The sequence below is a fragment of the Camponotus vicinus genome, unplaced genomic scaffold (genome assembly GCF_025532165.1).
Source record: "Camponotus vicinus isolate PSW18456_S1 unplaced genomic scaffold, iyCamVici1.0 SCAF_12, whole genome shotgun sequence".
NCBI classification, from domain to species: Eukaryota; Metazoa; Arthropoda; class Insecta; order Hymenoptera; family Formicidae; genus Camponotus; species Camponotus vicinus.
In genome coordinates, this window is record NW_028141948.1 from 12,211,056 (window position 1) to 12,225,177 (window position 14,122).

Sequence of the window (14,122 nt, forward strand, 5' to 3'; positions counted from 1 at the left end):
ATTTTCATCGTTCGAAGAACTTGTGTTTTGTTTCGATATTTTTCGATATCTCATGTAATAAGGACTTTTATGATAATGTGAATAAATTACTAGTAGTATATCGATAACATTTATTGATTGTATACATATATCACTTGTGTAGATAGAATTCGAGAATTGATCAACAGTAAAGAGTAAAGAGATAGATAACGAATAAATAACAAGCGCGATTGATAGATTTTCTGATTATTTAGTCAGACTTAAACCGACAGCATACATGTCGGTGATATCTCCTAGAACTTTATTTTTCTTATGATGCATTCGTTTTTTCGGAAAACTGGGGATTTTATTCTTAATTGTTGACGCAGAGATGGCTTTTGTTGTTGGCGTAAGGGTCGGCAGTGATGGTACTTGTGGCGAAGTCGTTACGTTTCTTTTGTACTTTTTCACAGCGTCTCGCATCGCAGTTTTGATGATCTAATAAAAGAACGGAAAATAAAAGAAAAATTTCTAAACATACATGGAATGATAAGAAATTTGTACGCGAACCTTCTCTTCATTTTTTCTCAATGGTTTTTCAGATTTAAGCATCATGTTCGCCGATTGCTCCTGAAGAGCCATAATCTTTGATATTAATGTTTGTTTCGTCGGAGATGCATCTAATTTGCTACTTGCAGTGTCGAATGTACGTGACTTTCGTGCCGGTTTATGCGGAGAAGATTTTCCATTTCTCGAAGGTTTAATCTGATTATTCTGTGTGAAACATGACATAGTTTTAACATTAAGTAATTATTTTCGATGTTGCTCTTTCTAATTGAATTTCTGTTACCTGAACGTTAGTTTTAGACAAAGTTGACGACTTTATTTTATTGATAGATTTTGCATTTGCCGAAGTGCTCTTTGTGAGAATTTCTTTCTCATCAGAAATTGAAGACTTCGTTGGCGCTGTCGCCGGAAGTGCCAGTCTCGATTTAGGCGAGTCCGTGTTGTAATAAGAATTCAACTCTTGATCAAGCTGGATCTCTAGTTCCTCGATAAGATCGACGATTACCGGCCCGATATTGTTGTGCACTATCGATTTCTTTTTCGTCTAAGAACACGAATAAAATACTATCAATATTTGCAACATTAAATTATTTGTTATCTTTATAAACTCACCATCGGAGATTTCGCGATTAAGCTGGCTTTGGAATCTTGATTCAAACTCGATTTCTTTTCGCAAGTGGCGAGACGAGTACCCTGAAGCGATAAAGCGGCTCCCAAATACGGTTGGCAGCTTGGCATTCGTTGCTTATATGCTAATTCAAAACCTCCGGTATCTGCAGTTTTATCTTCTCGAAAGTCTATCACGACTATCGAACAGATATGATTTTTTACTATGATCATTTGTATAATAGTTTAGAAAAGAAAAACATTTTTTTTAATCAAATTATCATTCACCTTTAATGGTATCTTCCATCACTTGTCGACATAATCGCGTAGTGACACTGGTGGAATAACTCATGTCCGGATGACTGTTGATCTCGATCAGCCATACAGAAAAATCCTCCATGATCATAAAATCAGCGCCATATAATTCGAAACTATTTTTCCGTCGATCCATAGCCTCTTGACTAGCCAATAACGAGCCCACCAGACCTTGCTTCATTCCAGGATAGATTAGCTCATCCCATACATTATCGTGACCTTGAGATCTGAAGAATTTTTATGAAAATCGTAAGAATTATTATTTCAATCTTATATGTTCAGAAATTCTTCTTGGATATTACTTCTTTATCGGAGATATAGAGAACATTTAAAAAGTTTTGAAGAAATTTTAGAAAGGTAATTCTTCATATGATATAAATCGTACTTGAGAAACTCCTTGAATGTCGTGGCGTCCCACATATTATCCGCGGGTAGAGCGGGGTCCCTGTCGCCGCAGTTATTGTATTTGCATTGAATCGCGTGATTGCACAGGTGGATCGACTCGTGAAAGTCATCCAGATTGAACTTTTGCGAGCAAAAACGAAGATAACTCTCCCTGTAATAAAATGGCGAACCTTGCGCTAGCGGCAATTAAATAGAGAATAGCGGATAATGCATTCTGTATGTACATCGTCTGCGGATATTTATATCTACAAACTTAACTATCAAGGAAACAGGGTCGCTTTAATGCCAGCGAGGCATAAATTGATTATTACCCTAGTTCCGGAGCTCTATCATTTATTTCTTACAATCGAGCCGCTAATTGTTCTGGCGTGAGCCAGATGTTACCAAAAATGTCGTGACTTATCTAAAAATCCTTGGTATATTTGTATCATGTACCTGTACATCCAGAAAGTTAAAGGTTGAGCGCATGTCACGATGAACCATTGTCTTATGTCGAACTTTGTATTGTGAATTAATAACGGTCGTTCTATCAGAGAAATAATCAAATTATAAAAACAAATAGCCTGAGAATAATCTATTCTCTTTCCAATTATTAATCCGACAATTTTATTACCGATGTACTTTTGCACAACGTATCGTGTGTCTGGTTTGCCTGTTTGATTTACTTTCGCCATTACGTCCTCCAACTTGTTTATTAGAACGATACCGCGTCCTCGGCTCTTGTTTCCAGGTTTCAGGATCCACATGTTCATTATGCCATCCATATCTATCTGCGGCCAATATTTTCTCATCTTTTTTAATATGTGCTTTGAAGCTAGAACATATTTCTGCAAATATAATATAATTTCTTGAATGATAAATAGCATGATAATAAATAAAGTGAACGAAAAATAAAGAAATTGTTACTTGTCGGCAGATATCTCACATTAAAGGGTACATTGGTGCGAATGAAGAGAGCTTGACCATGAATAATTTGGTAATACCAGCTAATAAATTGATCCCATTGATGAGACCAGACTCTTTCAGCCTCTTGATCGATATCTTCGTGTGATTGGGCACTGATATAATCGTTACATCTTTTAATTGCAAAATCGAGAGCCTTGAGAGGTATCGTACCAGTTGGTGAACGTACGACGTCTTCGTCCTCGATGTTGACTTTATCTACTAGCCATTTCAAGAGACTCAAGCAACCTGTAAGTCTAACAAAATATAATTTATAAATTTTTATTATTAGTCAATAAATTAATTGAATAATTATACATCTAATAGACAGTCGACCAACTCACTGAAAATCCTCGACAAAGGCGTGCATATGATCATTCTGACATATGTTGTAGCAACGTGGAAATAAAGTGTTGGCCACTCCAGCTTCGTAATACCAATGCATTTGTCTGACGCTTGAACACAAGCCCACCTGAATAATTGATTTTCGAAGAAGTACATGCACCTTTTCCCTAACGATTTGTCGGCACGCTCGTCGAAACTGTCTATTCTCGACAACGCGTGCTACATCCTCTATCTAAACACTTCTATACTTTACAAACATTTTTCAAACATCTGAATTAAGTGTACTAATTTTTCACAAAACAAAATTTATGCAACAAATTTTTTACACTAAAATAAGAAAAGTGATTATTCCGCATTATATTTTGAATTGTAAATTTTAGATTATGATGTCTATAAATAGAATTTTAAAAATAGTACAGCAATTATGATGGGCTAATGATACCTTGGACGTAAAACCAGCTCGACAATATCGATTGAACACAGTAGTTTTGTTATCTTGCGCGGGCCAGCCGGGCCAATCGGACCCTGTGTTCCAGAGGAAGTCAACAGTATGATTGGTAAGTATTCTTGATATCAATAAACATTCATTTTGGTGATCCTTCAAATCACCGATTCCAGCTAATAAAACTACCGGGCTGGATTCGACGTTAAAATGCTGATCAGCTGCAACGATTATCATTTTTGAAAAATGTAAAATATAAATCATAAAGTACAAATGTTCAGTTTTTTCATTAAAGTAAAAAAGTCTATTAGAAGTTGTGAGGTTGCCGAGTGATTTATTACCGCCGCTGTTTCTACGATAAAATTTCTCGCACCAGCCTCTTTTCAGCATGCAATCGCGAATGACCCGTGACTTGCCATAAATCATAAAAGTATGATGGGCAGTTATAGCGTCCTTCACGATTTGCTTAATACGCAAAAATCGTTCGTGAAGGGTTGGTTCTAAAGGCAGTTCTAAAGATGATTCAATTTTATTTTCTGAACACTCTGGCTCTGTTATAAAAAAAATTATTTAAAATGTACATTTATTTGATATTTTCAATCTATTTACGTTAAATATAATTTTACTAAATGTTTTCAACCTTCCAGAATTTTAATATCACAATTTGTTGCATCCGTATTTATCACTACTTCCTCTCCGGGATTTTCATTTTCGTCCTCGGTACTTTCTTTCGTATTCTTTTTGTTCTCATTTGAACTTTCCAGGTTTGAAGAGGACCCATCATTGGCATTCATGTAGCGGATCTGAGAACCGCAAAACTTTCCCACGCAAATGCGTATCACTGATTTTCATGGATTCTTCATCGCTCGGCAGATATCAATGAAAGGTGTGTAAAGAAAGCGTCGTTATTTTAGTCTGAAACTGCTATTGCATAAATATATTTAGATTTACAACTTTGATTCAAGGATAACAAAATCTACATTATTAAAGATATATCTTTAAAATATTCCATACAAATAAATTATAAAATTCTCGAAAGCAAAACTTGATGCGAATATGAAAAGCACGTGCTTAATTTTCAATGCAATTCAATAGATTGTAGCAAAACCCACTGCGACACTTTTGATACCTGTTGAATCCTCGATACTTGTCCAATAATAAATACATTTCTTGCAGATATCAAAAAGTATTCGCGCGAGACTAATTAAAGATTGTTACTTTCAAGAGGAAAAGTAAATAGAGCGTTGCCGCACGATGAAAGAAATTGAGCAAAGATGATATACGGATGGAAGTAAAGGCAAGACTGAACGATGACTACGAGGACACACGCGAGTCAGATGGTAGAATCTGATATTTCGCAGGCGCGCGCCGCAGGGGTGTTTTAAGGCGCCCTTGTTAAAAGTAATTGGATCACGCTGATATCTCACCATAAAAATTATCTGATGAAATCCCTTTCTTACTCTAAACTATTAAAAAATCAATCATCTCAGATCAATCGAGAAAAGTTTGAGTCACAGGACTCTATGTATTTTTGTCGCATGGTAAACAAAATTTTTAAGATTAAGACTTATGTGTCAATTGTTTTAATTGTGTGTTAAATAAGTTATATAAAATTAAAAGAATTAATCATTATTTGAAGAAAAATTTCGACAAAAGTCCTTCAAGAATTAAAGACACTTGTATAAGACACGCTCTCGAGTATTTTCTAATTGTTGGAAGTGACGTATATATGACGAACAAGTACTAGACTAAATGATTGCGTTAACCTGGGCAATAAAAGTGGATGAAACGTTCCTGCACACGTGAGTTGTGCAAGTGATGGTTGAACGGGAGCTTACGAGCAGCGTACCAGGTACACCCCCGCGGCCCAATTCTCGCGCAACCCGCCCGATCGGAATATAGGCAAGAAAGTCAAAGCAATCGCACGGTTAATCGGACCCTGCTCCTCTTTCTTCAGGCTTTGCGTGTATTTTGACCCACTTACACGGTTGCATCTCCGGTTGCGTGGAGAAATCGCGGCAGGTGGCGGCGTGATGAATCGCTCGCTCGTTCGGTTTGGTATTTTCGTTAATTACAACAGGGGGTTTGATCCTCGTCGTCTGATAATGTCTATTTTCGGAAACCGACCGAATTCATTTCCAAATTTGGCACTGATCGCGTGCGAGATAGGAGGCACGCGCGGCGAGGTCTTCAACGATATACTCTGAGATTTTGAGAAACTCAAGAAAATATTAATAGAACACGAAACACCGAGAATTTATTGGACGAACGATTTGAATGATTGACATGTTGCTGCCGCTGATAGACGATATTGGAAAAGTGAAGATCGCAAGAAACGTGTGGTGACACATAGAGAACAAACATACATTATGAATAAATAATTTTGAAAAACATATAATTCTCTTTCATAAAATATAATAATATTATTTGATGTAAATAGAATAAATTTATTATTTGGAAACTTTTTACATATATTATACATATATTACATATATTATTTTTATCTATATAAATCTCTATATAAATCTTTAATTACTCAATTTTATTTTCAACAATTAGTCTCTTTTTCATTCTATAACTATGTCATTGAAACTATCAACAAGTTTGTTTGCTTTTTTATTTGGCTTGCAACTATTATTTGGATCGAGGGCACGCGATCTTTAGCAATAACAAAAATGTTTCTCACCTACCCTGGCGAAAAATAAATATCGGAGCGTAAGTCGAATGTAAAGAAAGAGTAACAGAATAAGTGTAAACGAAGCTTCTAGGAGGCGTAAATTGAAACAACGAAACGTAAACGAAGCATTAATACTTCGTTTACGTTTCGTTGTTTTAATTTACACTTCTTAGAAGCTTCGTTTACACTTCTGTTACTCTTTCTTTACATTCGACATACGCTCCGATATTTATTTTCGCCAGGGTATGGCATTAAATCGTTAAAAATTTTTATCATTATATATAATATTCACTTATTTTTTAAAGATGAATAATGATTCTTTGTAATATTGCAATTCTTTGTAGTATTCTTATATTACAATAATATTTTACACAATTATTTTAAACAGAACAATATATCAAAAACGTTTTGTCATCAGAATCTATTTGAAAATTAATAATGTAATATTTTCTTGAGCTATAATGTAACGTATATTTATTTCTTATTTATTATTTCTGTCTGCTTTTTTTAAAGTAAAATGTATCTTTTGTATTTTTATCATTAAGAATAATATTTTTATATATTAATTTTGAATTTTTAGCACATTAGCACTCTTTATTATTAAGAAAAAAGATAGTATTACGTCAGCAGCTTTTAGGTTTAGTCTTAAAAAGAAGTAGAATTACGTCTTTAATGTGTTAATGTGCTTTCAAATATTTTGGCGATATGTCTTTTGTGTTACCAGCCAAGGGCATCGTTCAAAGTTCAAAGTTCGCGCTATATTATAATGGTTTCTAAAGCTGTGTTCCGATATTTACTGCCAGTACTGAAAATCTATAGTTTACGTCACGTATACTATAGATTTTCAACACTGGCAGTTTATATCAGAACGCAGCCTAAATACCGCTGGGATGCGTTCAGAAATCCTACTCTTGGGCTGCGTTCGGAAACATCACCCGAGTGTACCCGGGTATCATTTTATCTTTGTTTAACATTCGGTGAACAACAAAGATAAAATGATACCCGGGGGCACTCGGGTGATGTTTCCGAACGCAGCCCAAGTGGGATAAGTTAATTGACCAATCAGGACAAAGAAAATATAATATTGGAGGGGCCTTGCCTATATACCAATTATATTGCTATATATAATTTGTTCCAGGAGGATCAACAGAGAGGTGGATATATTCTGTCTCAACTTAGGCTCCCTCTCCCTTTCGTAACCTTTCAACAGGCCTGTCACATATGTTTTACGGGCCACATGAATGATATCTTAACCATTTCTAATTTTCCCTTTCCACATATCTCATTTTTATTTTATTTGTCGGTTTTATTATTATTATAAATTTTTCTTTAATTATGCAAAAAAATTTAAATATGTATTGCATCGAAGAAGCTTTCGCAAAGAAATGAAATAAAGTACCAGATCATGCGTAGTTACGAACCTGCATAGTTGAGACAGAAAAATGTCCTTGACTTCTTAAGTGCGCTGAGCCCCTCCGCTATACAAGCTCCATGTGTCAATGTGAGTTGGCAAAAAATAATCTAAATGTACAATCAGCCATCATTTAATAAATGGATTGACAAGCGCTTTGCCAACAGTTCCAAGTCACTCGTGATTATTCCTCGTGACATTCCATGCGTGATGCCCATGCAAAATAATATCAAGTAATATATATCACGGCGATATGGCTCAATTTATTAAAAAAGCAGCGTTATTGTTATTTACTCAAGAATGTACGAGGGAGTACTTGGACAAATTCAATTTTTTTCATGGTACGTTCTCACTCCAATAACATTAACTTCAACTTTATTTCAGCTTTTTATCATATGTGAAAGTAACATTTTTCAGTTGTGTTTTACAAATAAAAATCCTCAATTTAAAATTGAAAGATATAAATAATTTATTTATAATTTATTAAATAAGTTTTCTCTTGTCTTTGTGATTAATTAATTAATGTTATTATTCTTCAAATCAAACTTTACATGTCCTACTTTTTTACAACTCTATTCTTATAAAGAAATACCATATTTATTGAAATATAACACTTTACTGGTGTGTGACTGTTTTCAATGTATTATATTGAAAATTTGTTGCTAATATTTATAAATAAGCGAAATTGTATGTAAATAAAATATGATTATTTTGAAAATGTTTCAGTCGCATGCTTCAAGGCGACGTTAAGCAAACTTTTAGGATTGGCCATCATTGGAGGTTCTTTGCTTGGTTAGTACAATCATTATATTAGTGAGAGATGAAGATATTTCATTGCTTTATGAAAATATATGCATAATATTTTATTCAATAATCATGATTCCATGTAATCGCTTCAACAAATAATTTTACTATATGATTTATATTAGCTTAAAAATTTATCTCTACTTATAGTTCATATAATATATATTTCTTGATTCTGTTTTGCTATTTTATATATACATATGTCTTATCTGTATGTTAAATGTATCATATTATCTTGCTTTTTTTCCTTTTTTAGTAAAGGTACCTCAAATTGTAAAAATTCTAAAAAACAAGAGCGGTGAAGGAATTAATGTCTTCAGTGTATTATTAGATTTATTTGCCATTACTGCAATGTTGTCTTATAGTTTTATGAGAGGATTTCCATTTAGGTGAATAAGTAATTCATTAACAATGTATAAAAAAATATTTTTCTTCTGCTTAAAACTTTATTCAACATTGTATAATATTGTAACTTTTAGTGCGTGGGGAGATGCAGTATTTCTGGGAGTTCAGACTTTGATTATTGCAGTTTTAGTAATGCATTATAATGGAGATACAGCAAAAGCGACTGCATTTCTATCCGCTTATTTAGCGGTGCTTTTTACAGCTAATAGTGGATTAACGCCTATTCATATTCTTTGGGCATGCCAAACAATGAATATACCAATTGTTCTTATTAGTAAGGTATACAGTTTGATTATCAAAATTAAATCTTGGAAGAGAGAATATCTCATTTCTTTTATCACTTACGCATGTATCAAATTTTACAAATTATTAATCAATGATTTTACATGATTATAGTTTTCACAAGCCTATACAAATTATTCCAATGGAAATACCGGCCAATTATCGGCGGCAACATGTTTTATGCTCTTCTTCGGTTCTTTCGTGAGAATTTTTACTTCCATCCAAGAAACAGGCGATGCAGCTATGATAACAATGTATATGTGTTCTACACTGGCAAATGGTGTTATAGTGGCACAACTTCTTTACTACTGGAACATAGGTGTAAAAAGTAAAGAAAAAGTTAAAAAGAAAGAGTAAAATGAAAGAAATATGAATGTTTATATACAGTGCGCAATTGATAATCTATATAAGCCGATAATAGTTGTAAATTTGATATACATGGCTGTATGAAATTTTGTGTGAATGATATTTTATGAAGCCAATGTGATATTGAAGAGATGAATACTTAGGAATGAGTTTCCATAGAGGAAATAAATTTGGAACTATGTTCATTATCATTATATATACTGCTGCCATTCAAAGTGCACACTATAATGTTGCAATTTTAATAGCCAGTATATATAAACAGTTTGAGATATCCTGTTGAAGCAGTCAATATCGTTTTATATTTTGAAAGGTAAATCATGGTATTATCATCTCTTATCAATAGACATTATATAAGATGACAATACATACTCTAAAAAACATCACTTTTTAAATATACGCAAGATAAGATTACATTAGATAAAATTATATTACTATTCATTTCCTCCACATATCTATGTTAAATATTCTTTCAAAACAAATATAAAACAAAATAATATATCTTATTAGTTTAAAGAAATTGTAAGCAATTAAATCTGCTTTAGATGATTTTGCAACGAACTTCGAGACAGAATTTCATCTACTTAATATTTCGTACATATTTTCATGTACATGTTTTAATATGCATTTTGTATGTGTGTATACATTCTATCTTTTTAAATGTTCTTTACATTATACGCGCAAAAAATAAATTATATAAATATAATTCTGTTATAATATTTTGTTATATTACATATTATTTAAAATGGGTTTTAAAAAATATTTTATATATGTGTGTTATATAATAACTTATAAATTACAATTTTTTTATATGCATTGTGTTATTGAAAGTGTGAATCATTTATATATTAAATGATTATATTGTTGAAATGCTTATGATTTATTTCAGGCTTGCCCAACCTTTACTAAAATGTAATCAACATTACATTTATTATTAGAAGCAATATCATAGAAAAAATTGAACTGATTAAAATTATAATTTTTGAGTTTATAATTAGCTAAATATATAATGTATAACATACTTTATAAAGCTTAAGAAGTGCTTCTAAGTAATATTATTTCTAATAATAATTGTAATGACTACATGATATTTAATTTTTTTAGATAATATATACTTAATTTTTATTTCAATTTGTAATTTATTAAGAAATATGCAATGAGTTTCTATTACTATTGTGTATTTACGTTTACATTTTGTATAAATATTTCAGTTTTTTTTTTTTTTCCGAAAAAAGTAAATATATTTACACATTCTGTTATATATATATATATATATATATATATATATATATATATATATATATATATATATATATATATATATATATATATATATATATATATATATATATATATATATATATATATATATATATATATAAATGATATGTATTTTTTATGATTATTTTTTTAACATATTTTTTTAACATTTTTTAAACATATTCCTTAAGTAAAAATCGATTTTTGATTTTATTATACCAATGTAAACAAAATTATTTAAAGTAATTTTTAATTTGCAAAGCATTTAAACAGAGAGAAGACTGAGAGATGTCATGGCCTGCTTTTAGGTGATCCCTGAAAGTGATACTCGCTCTATAGACATTGAAAACGTGGACATGAACTACAAAGCCAATGTCCATGAATGTTCTCAGAGGGTAATATATAATGTGCACAATTTCTGGTTTTGTTCCGTGCTATGTGCACGAAATGCCGGTAGCACCAGTGCTGTATAACAAGATACTTATATATGTAAATTGATAGTAAATAAATTATTCAATCGCGAAAGATATTGTAATATTCAAAGATGAAATAAATATTTTTCTATATTCATTGTCATATTTATATCTTTTTATTTACAAAACACAAAATGCCTGCTGGGGGATAAAAACATTTTTAAACATTTTTAACCGTATTTCTATAAATCTTCTTAATTAGTAGTAAACTGATCTTTGATATCCATCAATCATTTTTTTAATTATTTAAAATTTTTATTAAAATTATTAAAAATTTATTTATTAATTATTAATTATTAAAAATTTAATTATTAATACATGTATAGAATTTGTCAAATTAATCACTGATTCTTCTGAAGTTTTTATAATTAAGACTTGAAAAATATAGATGTTGCAAAATATTTTGTCTCTTCTTTATATAAAATATAAAGAATTCATATGTTTCATTTTAATATAGCTAACATTATTTTTATATATTTTTATTATAATTTTCATACCAACATAATATTTTTATGCTTAATATAATATTTTTATGCATAATATTTTTATGCTAAATACATATTACAAAATATATGACAAAATATAATACAAATTTAATATAAAATATAATTCGAAATTTAATACAAAATAATTTATTACATGGAATAATTTATTACACGAAAATGTCCAAAATATACGTATAATATAAAATTTACTAAAAATTTTTACATAGTCCAGACGAGACTGATCAGCGAAGATTAATTACGCGACATTTATTATTAATAATAGATATGCAATAATATAATTTAATAAGTTTTATATAACGTAAATAATCATGATCAAAAGAGTCATTAATAAAATTATTGATCGTTTCTTCGATTGTAAAAGAAAGTATTTGCATTATTGGCGCATTTTGTATAGATTATCAAAGGAAATATTCAAAATGAAAAGATAGAATAAACTTCGAAATCAACAATTAAATTACTAAATAAATCGCGATTTAAAATTTGCGAGAAAACGCGACGAATAAATAAATCGACAATAATCGGAATATTCGATTGTGAGATACGCATAATTTTTATAATATGATAATCGAAACCATCAATAGACACGCGTGCAATGAAATGAGCTCTATAAGCTTTAAAATATAATTAAAAATCGCGTTGTGGCCACGTTTAATAGAAAATAATGGAACGAATGATTTTCAAAGTCCCTCTAATAATCGATGTAATTGTAGAGTTTAATAAGATTTAAATAATGTAAAGAATCATGTTTAAAACAGTCATTAATAAAGTTATCGATCGTCTTTTAAATTATAGAAGAAAATATTTGCACTATCAGCATTTTGTACAAACTATTAAAAACAATATTCAAAGACATGGAAAGATAAACAAAGCTTCGATGTATAAGTCAACGATTAAATTATAAGATAAATCGCGATTTAAAATTCCCGAGAAAACGCGACGAATAAATAAGTCGATAATATGCGGAATATTTGATCGCGATACGTATAATTTTTATAATATAATAATCGAAGCTCTCAATAGACACGTGCGCGATATAATTATTATCACGTAAATATAGAAAATCGAAAATATTTCGACAAACATTTGAGGTCTGTAATGTTTGTGAATATGCAATTCACCGACCGATTTACTTGCGAATTTTTATAAGATAAATCGATTCAAAATTCGCGATAAAACGTGACGAATAAATAAATCGATAATATTCAGAATATTCAATTGCAGATACGCGAGTGACATACCGGTAATCCGATAAAAAGAGGAGCGATCCTAAAAATGTAGAAAGATTAACATCTTATTTCTACATCAGATTTCGCAAGATCAATCTGCGAAGAAAAGTTAAGTGATCCATTGAACGTCGGGAACTTCACTGTAGGAGGGAACGAATCGTGGATCTTCCGGACTATTCCCGATAGCAATGATTTCAGTAATAAATCAACGACAATTATCCCTTGTCATTATCTTCAATTCACGAAATTGATATGCACATCAGAAAACATGTTCTTTCATCATTAAGAAATATATTTCTTTATTAAAAATTAAATGGATATAACGACCTTTTTTATTGAAATGTGATTACGAACGATTATATTTATAAATAATAAAATACATGCATTATTGGAGTTTGTGTTACATGTGCGAACACATATAATTTGGGGTACCGTTCGCGCGCACGAGACGAATCGAACTCGATATCAGCAAGATCTAAAAAATTTCAATTCGAACAGTGTGCAAAATAAAATAAATCAAATAATTTTAAACAATTAATTCTAGATTAATTCTCTAGATTCTTATTCTTATAACGTTTAAATTAATAATTTTTTTTCTTTTAATCAATATCTTATTGATATAGGGGTACCCATTCGATTCGTCTCTAAATTTTTAAGTATTCGCACATTTTATGTAACATTCATATATAATTTCGCGTATATATAATATATCATATTAATAAAAATTATAAAAATATTTTGGATACGTTAATTTGTGCATGTATTTAATTATACACATATATAAAATGGTATATATCTAAAAATTAATATTCTAAAATGGCGATGGATGTCCAATACCTGCAAATAGTTTCTTAAAAGAAACTAAAAACTAATATTAATATCCGCAGTACCTAGAAATAATTTTTCAAATGAGATAATTAATTAATAATTAATAAAATATATTCGTTCGTAATCATTTTTATCAAAAAATTTATACAAATTAATTACAATATGAAATTATTTGAAAAATTAAAATTTATACACAACGCTATATCCATATTTAATCTACTATTAAATCTTTCTGGCATTATATATATATATATATATATATATATATATATATATATATATAGACAATAATAATACCAATCCTAAT

The 14,122-nt window shown here is 30.4% G+C and overlaps 2 protein-coding genes and 1 long non-coding RNA gene across 6 annotated transcripts; 2 read left to right on the top strand and 1 right to left on the bottom strand.

Moving 5' to 3' along the window:
• Positions 1-90: 90 nt before the first annotated feature.
• LOC145962742 (tubulin glycylase 3A-like) lies at positions 91-5,907 on the bottom strand. Of its 4 annotated transcripts, none has more exons than XM_083084045.1 (14): positions 5,565-5,907; positions 4,221-4,501; positions 3,922-4,131; positions 3,581-3,801; positions 3,138-3,370; positions 2,777-3,050; positions 2,465-2,678; positions 2,287-2,377; positions 1,832-2,002; positions 1,420-1,673; positions 1,138-1,331; positions 809-1,069; positions 529-732; positions 92-456 (listed from the first exon to the last, which is right to left on the bottom strand). In XM_083084045.1, exons 2-14 carry the CDS (start codon positions 4,372-4,374, stop codon positions 226-228), a joined length of 2,712 nt encoding a protein of 903 aa, XP_082940171.1. In that variant the 5' UTR covers positions 4,375-4,501; positions 5,565-5,907; the 3' UTR covers positions 92-225. The 4 variants fall into 4 exon arrangements, with proteins under 4 accessions (XP_082940169.1, XP_082940170.1, XP_082940171.1 ...); XM_083084046.1 differs by having other exon boundaries at positions 93-456; positions 3,138-3,265; positions 5,565-5,906; XM_083084043.1 differs by having other exon boundaries at positions 91-456; positions 3,138-3,265; positions 3,581-4,131.
• Positions 4,761-6,052, top strand: LOC145962749 (uncharacterized). Its single transcript, XR_014435939.1, has 2 exons — positions 4,761-5,121; positions 5,220-6,052. It is a non-coding gene; the product is annotated as an uncharacterized LOC145962749 (long non-coding RNA).
• Positions 6,053-7,676: 1,624 nt separating this feature from the next.
• Positions 7,677-9,936, top strand: LOC145963082 (mannose-P-dolichol utilization defect 1 protein homolog). The gene is made up of 5 exons (XM_083084730.1): positions 7,677-8,009; positions 8,395-8,460; positions 8,729-8,861; positions 8,952-9,156; positions 9,274-9,936. Exons 1-5 carry the CDS (start codon positions 7,922-7,924, stop codon positions 9,514-9,516), a joined length of 735 nt encoding a protein of 244 aa, XP_082940856.1. The 5' UTR covers positions 7,677-7,921; the 3' UTR covers positions 9,517-9,936.
• The last annotated feature ends 4,186 nt before the right edge of the window (positions 9,937-14,122 follow it).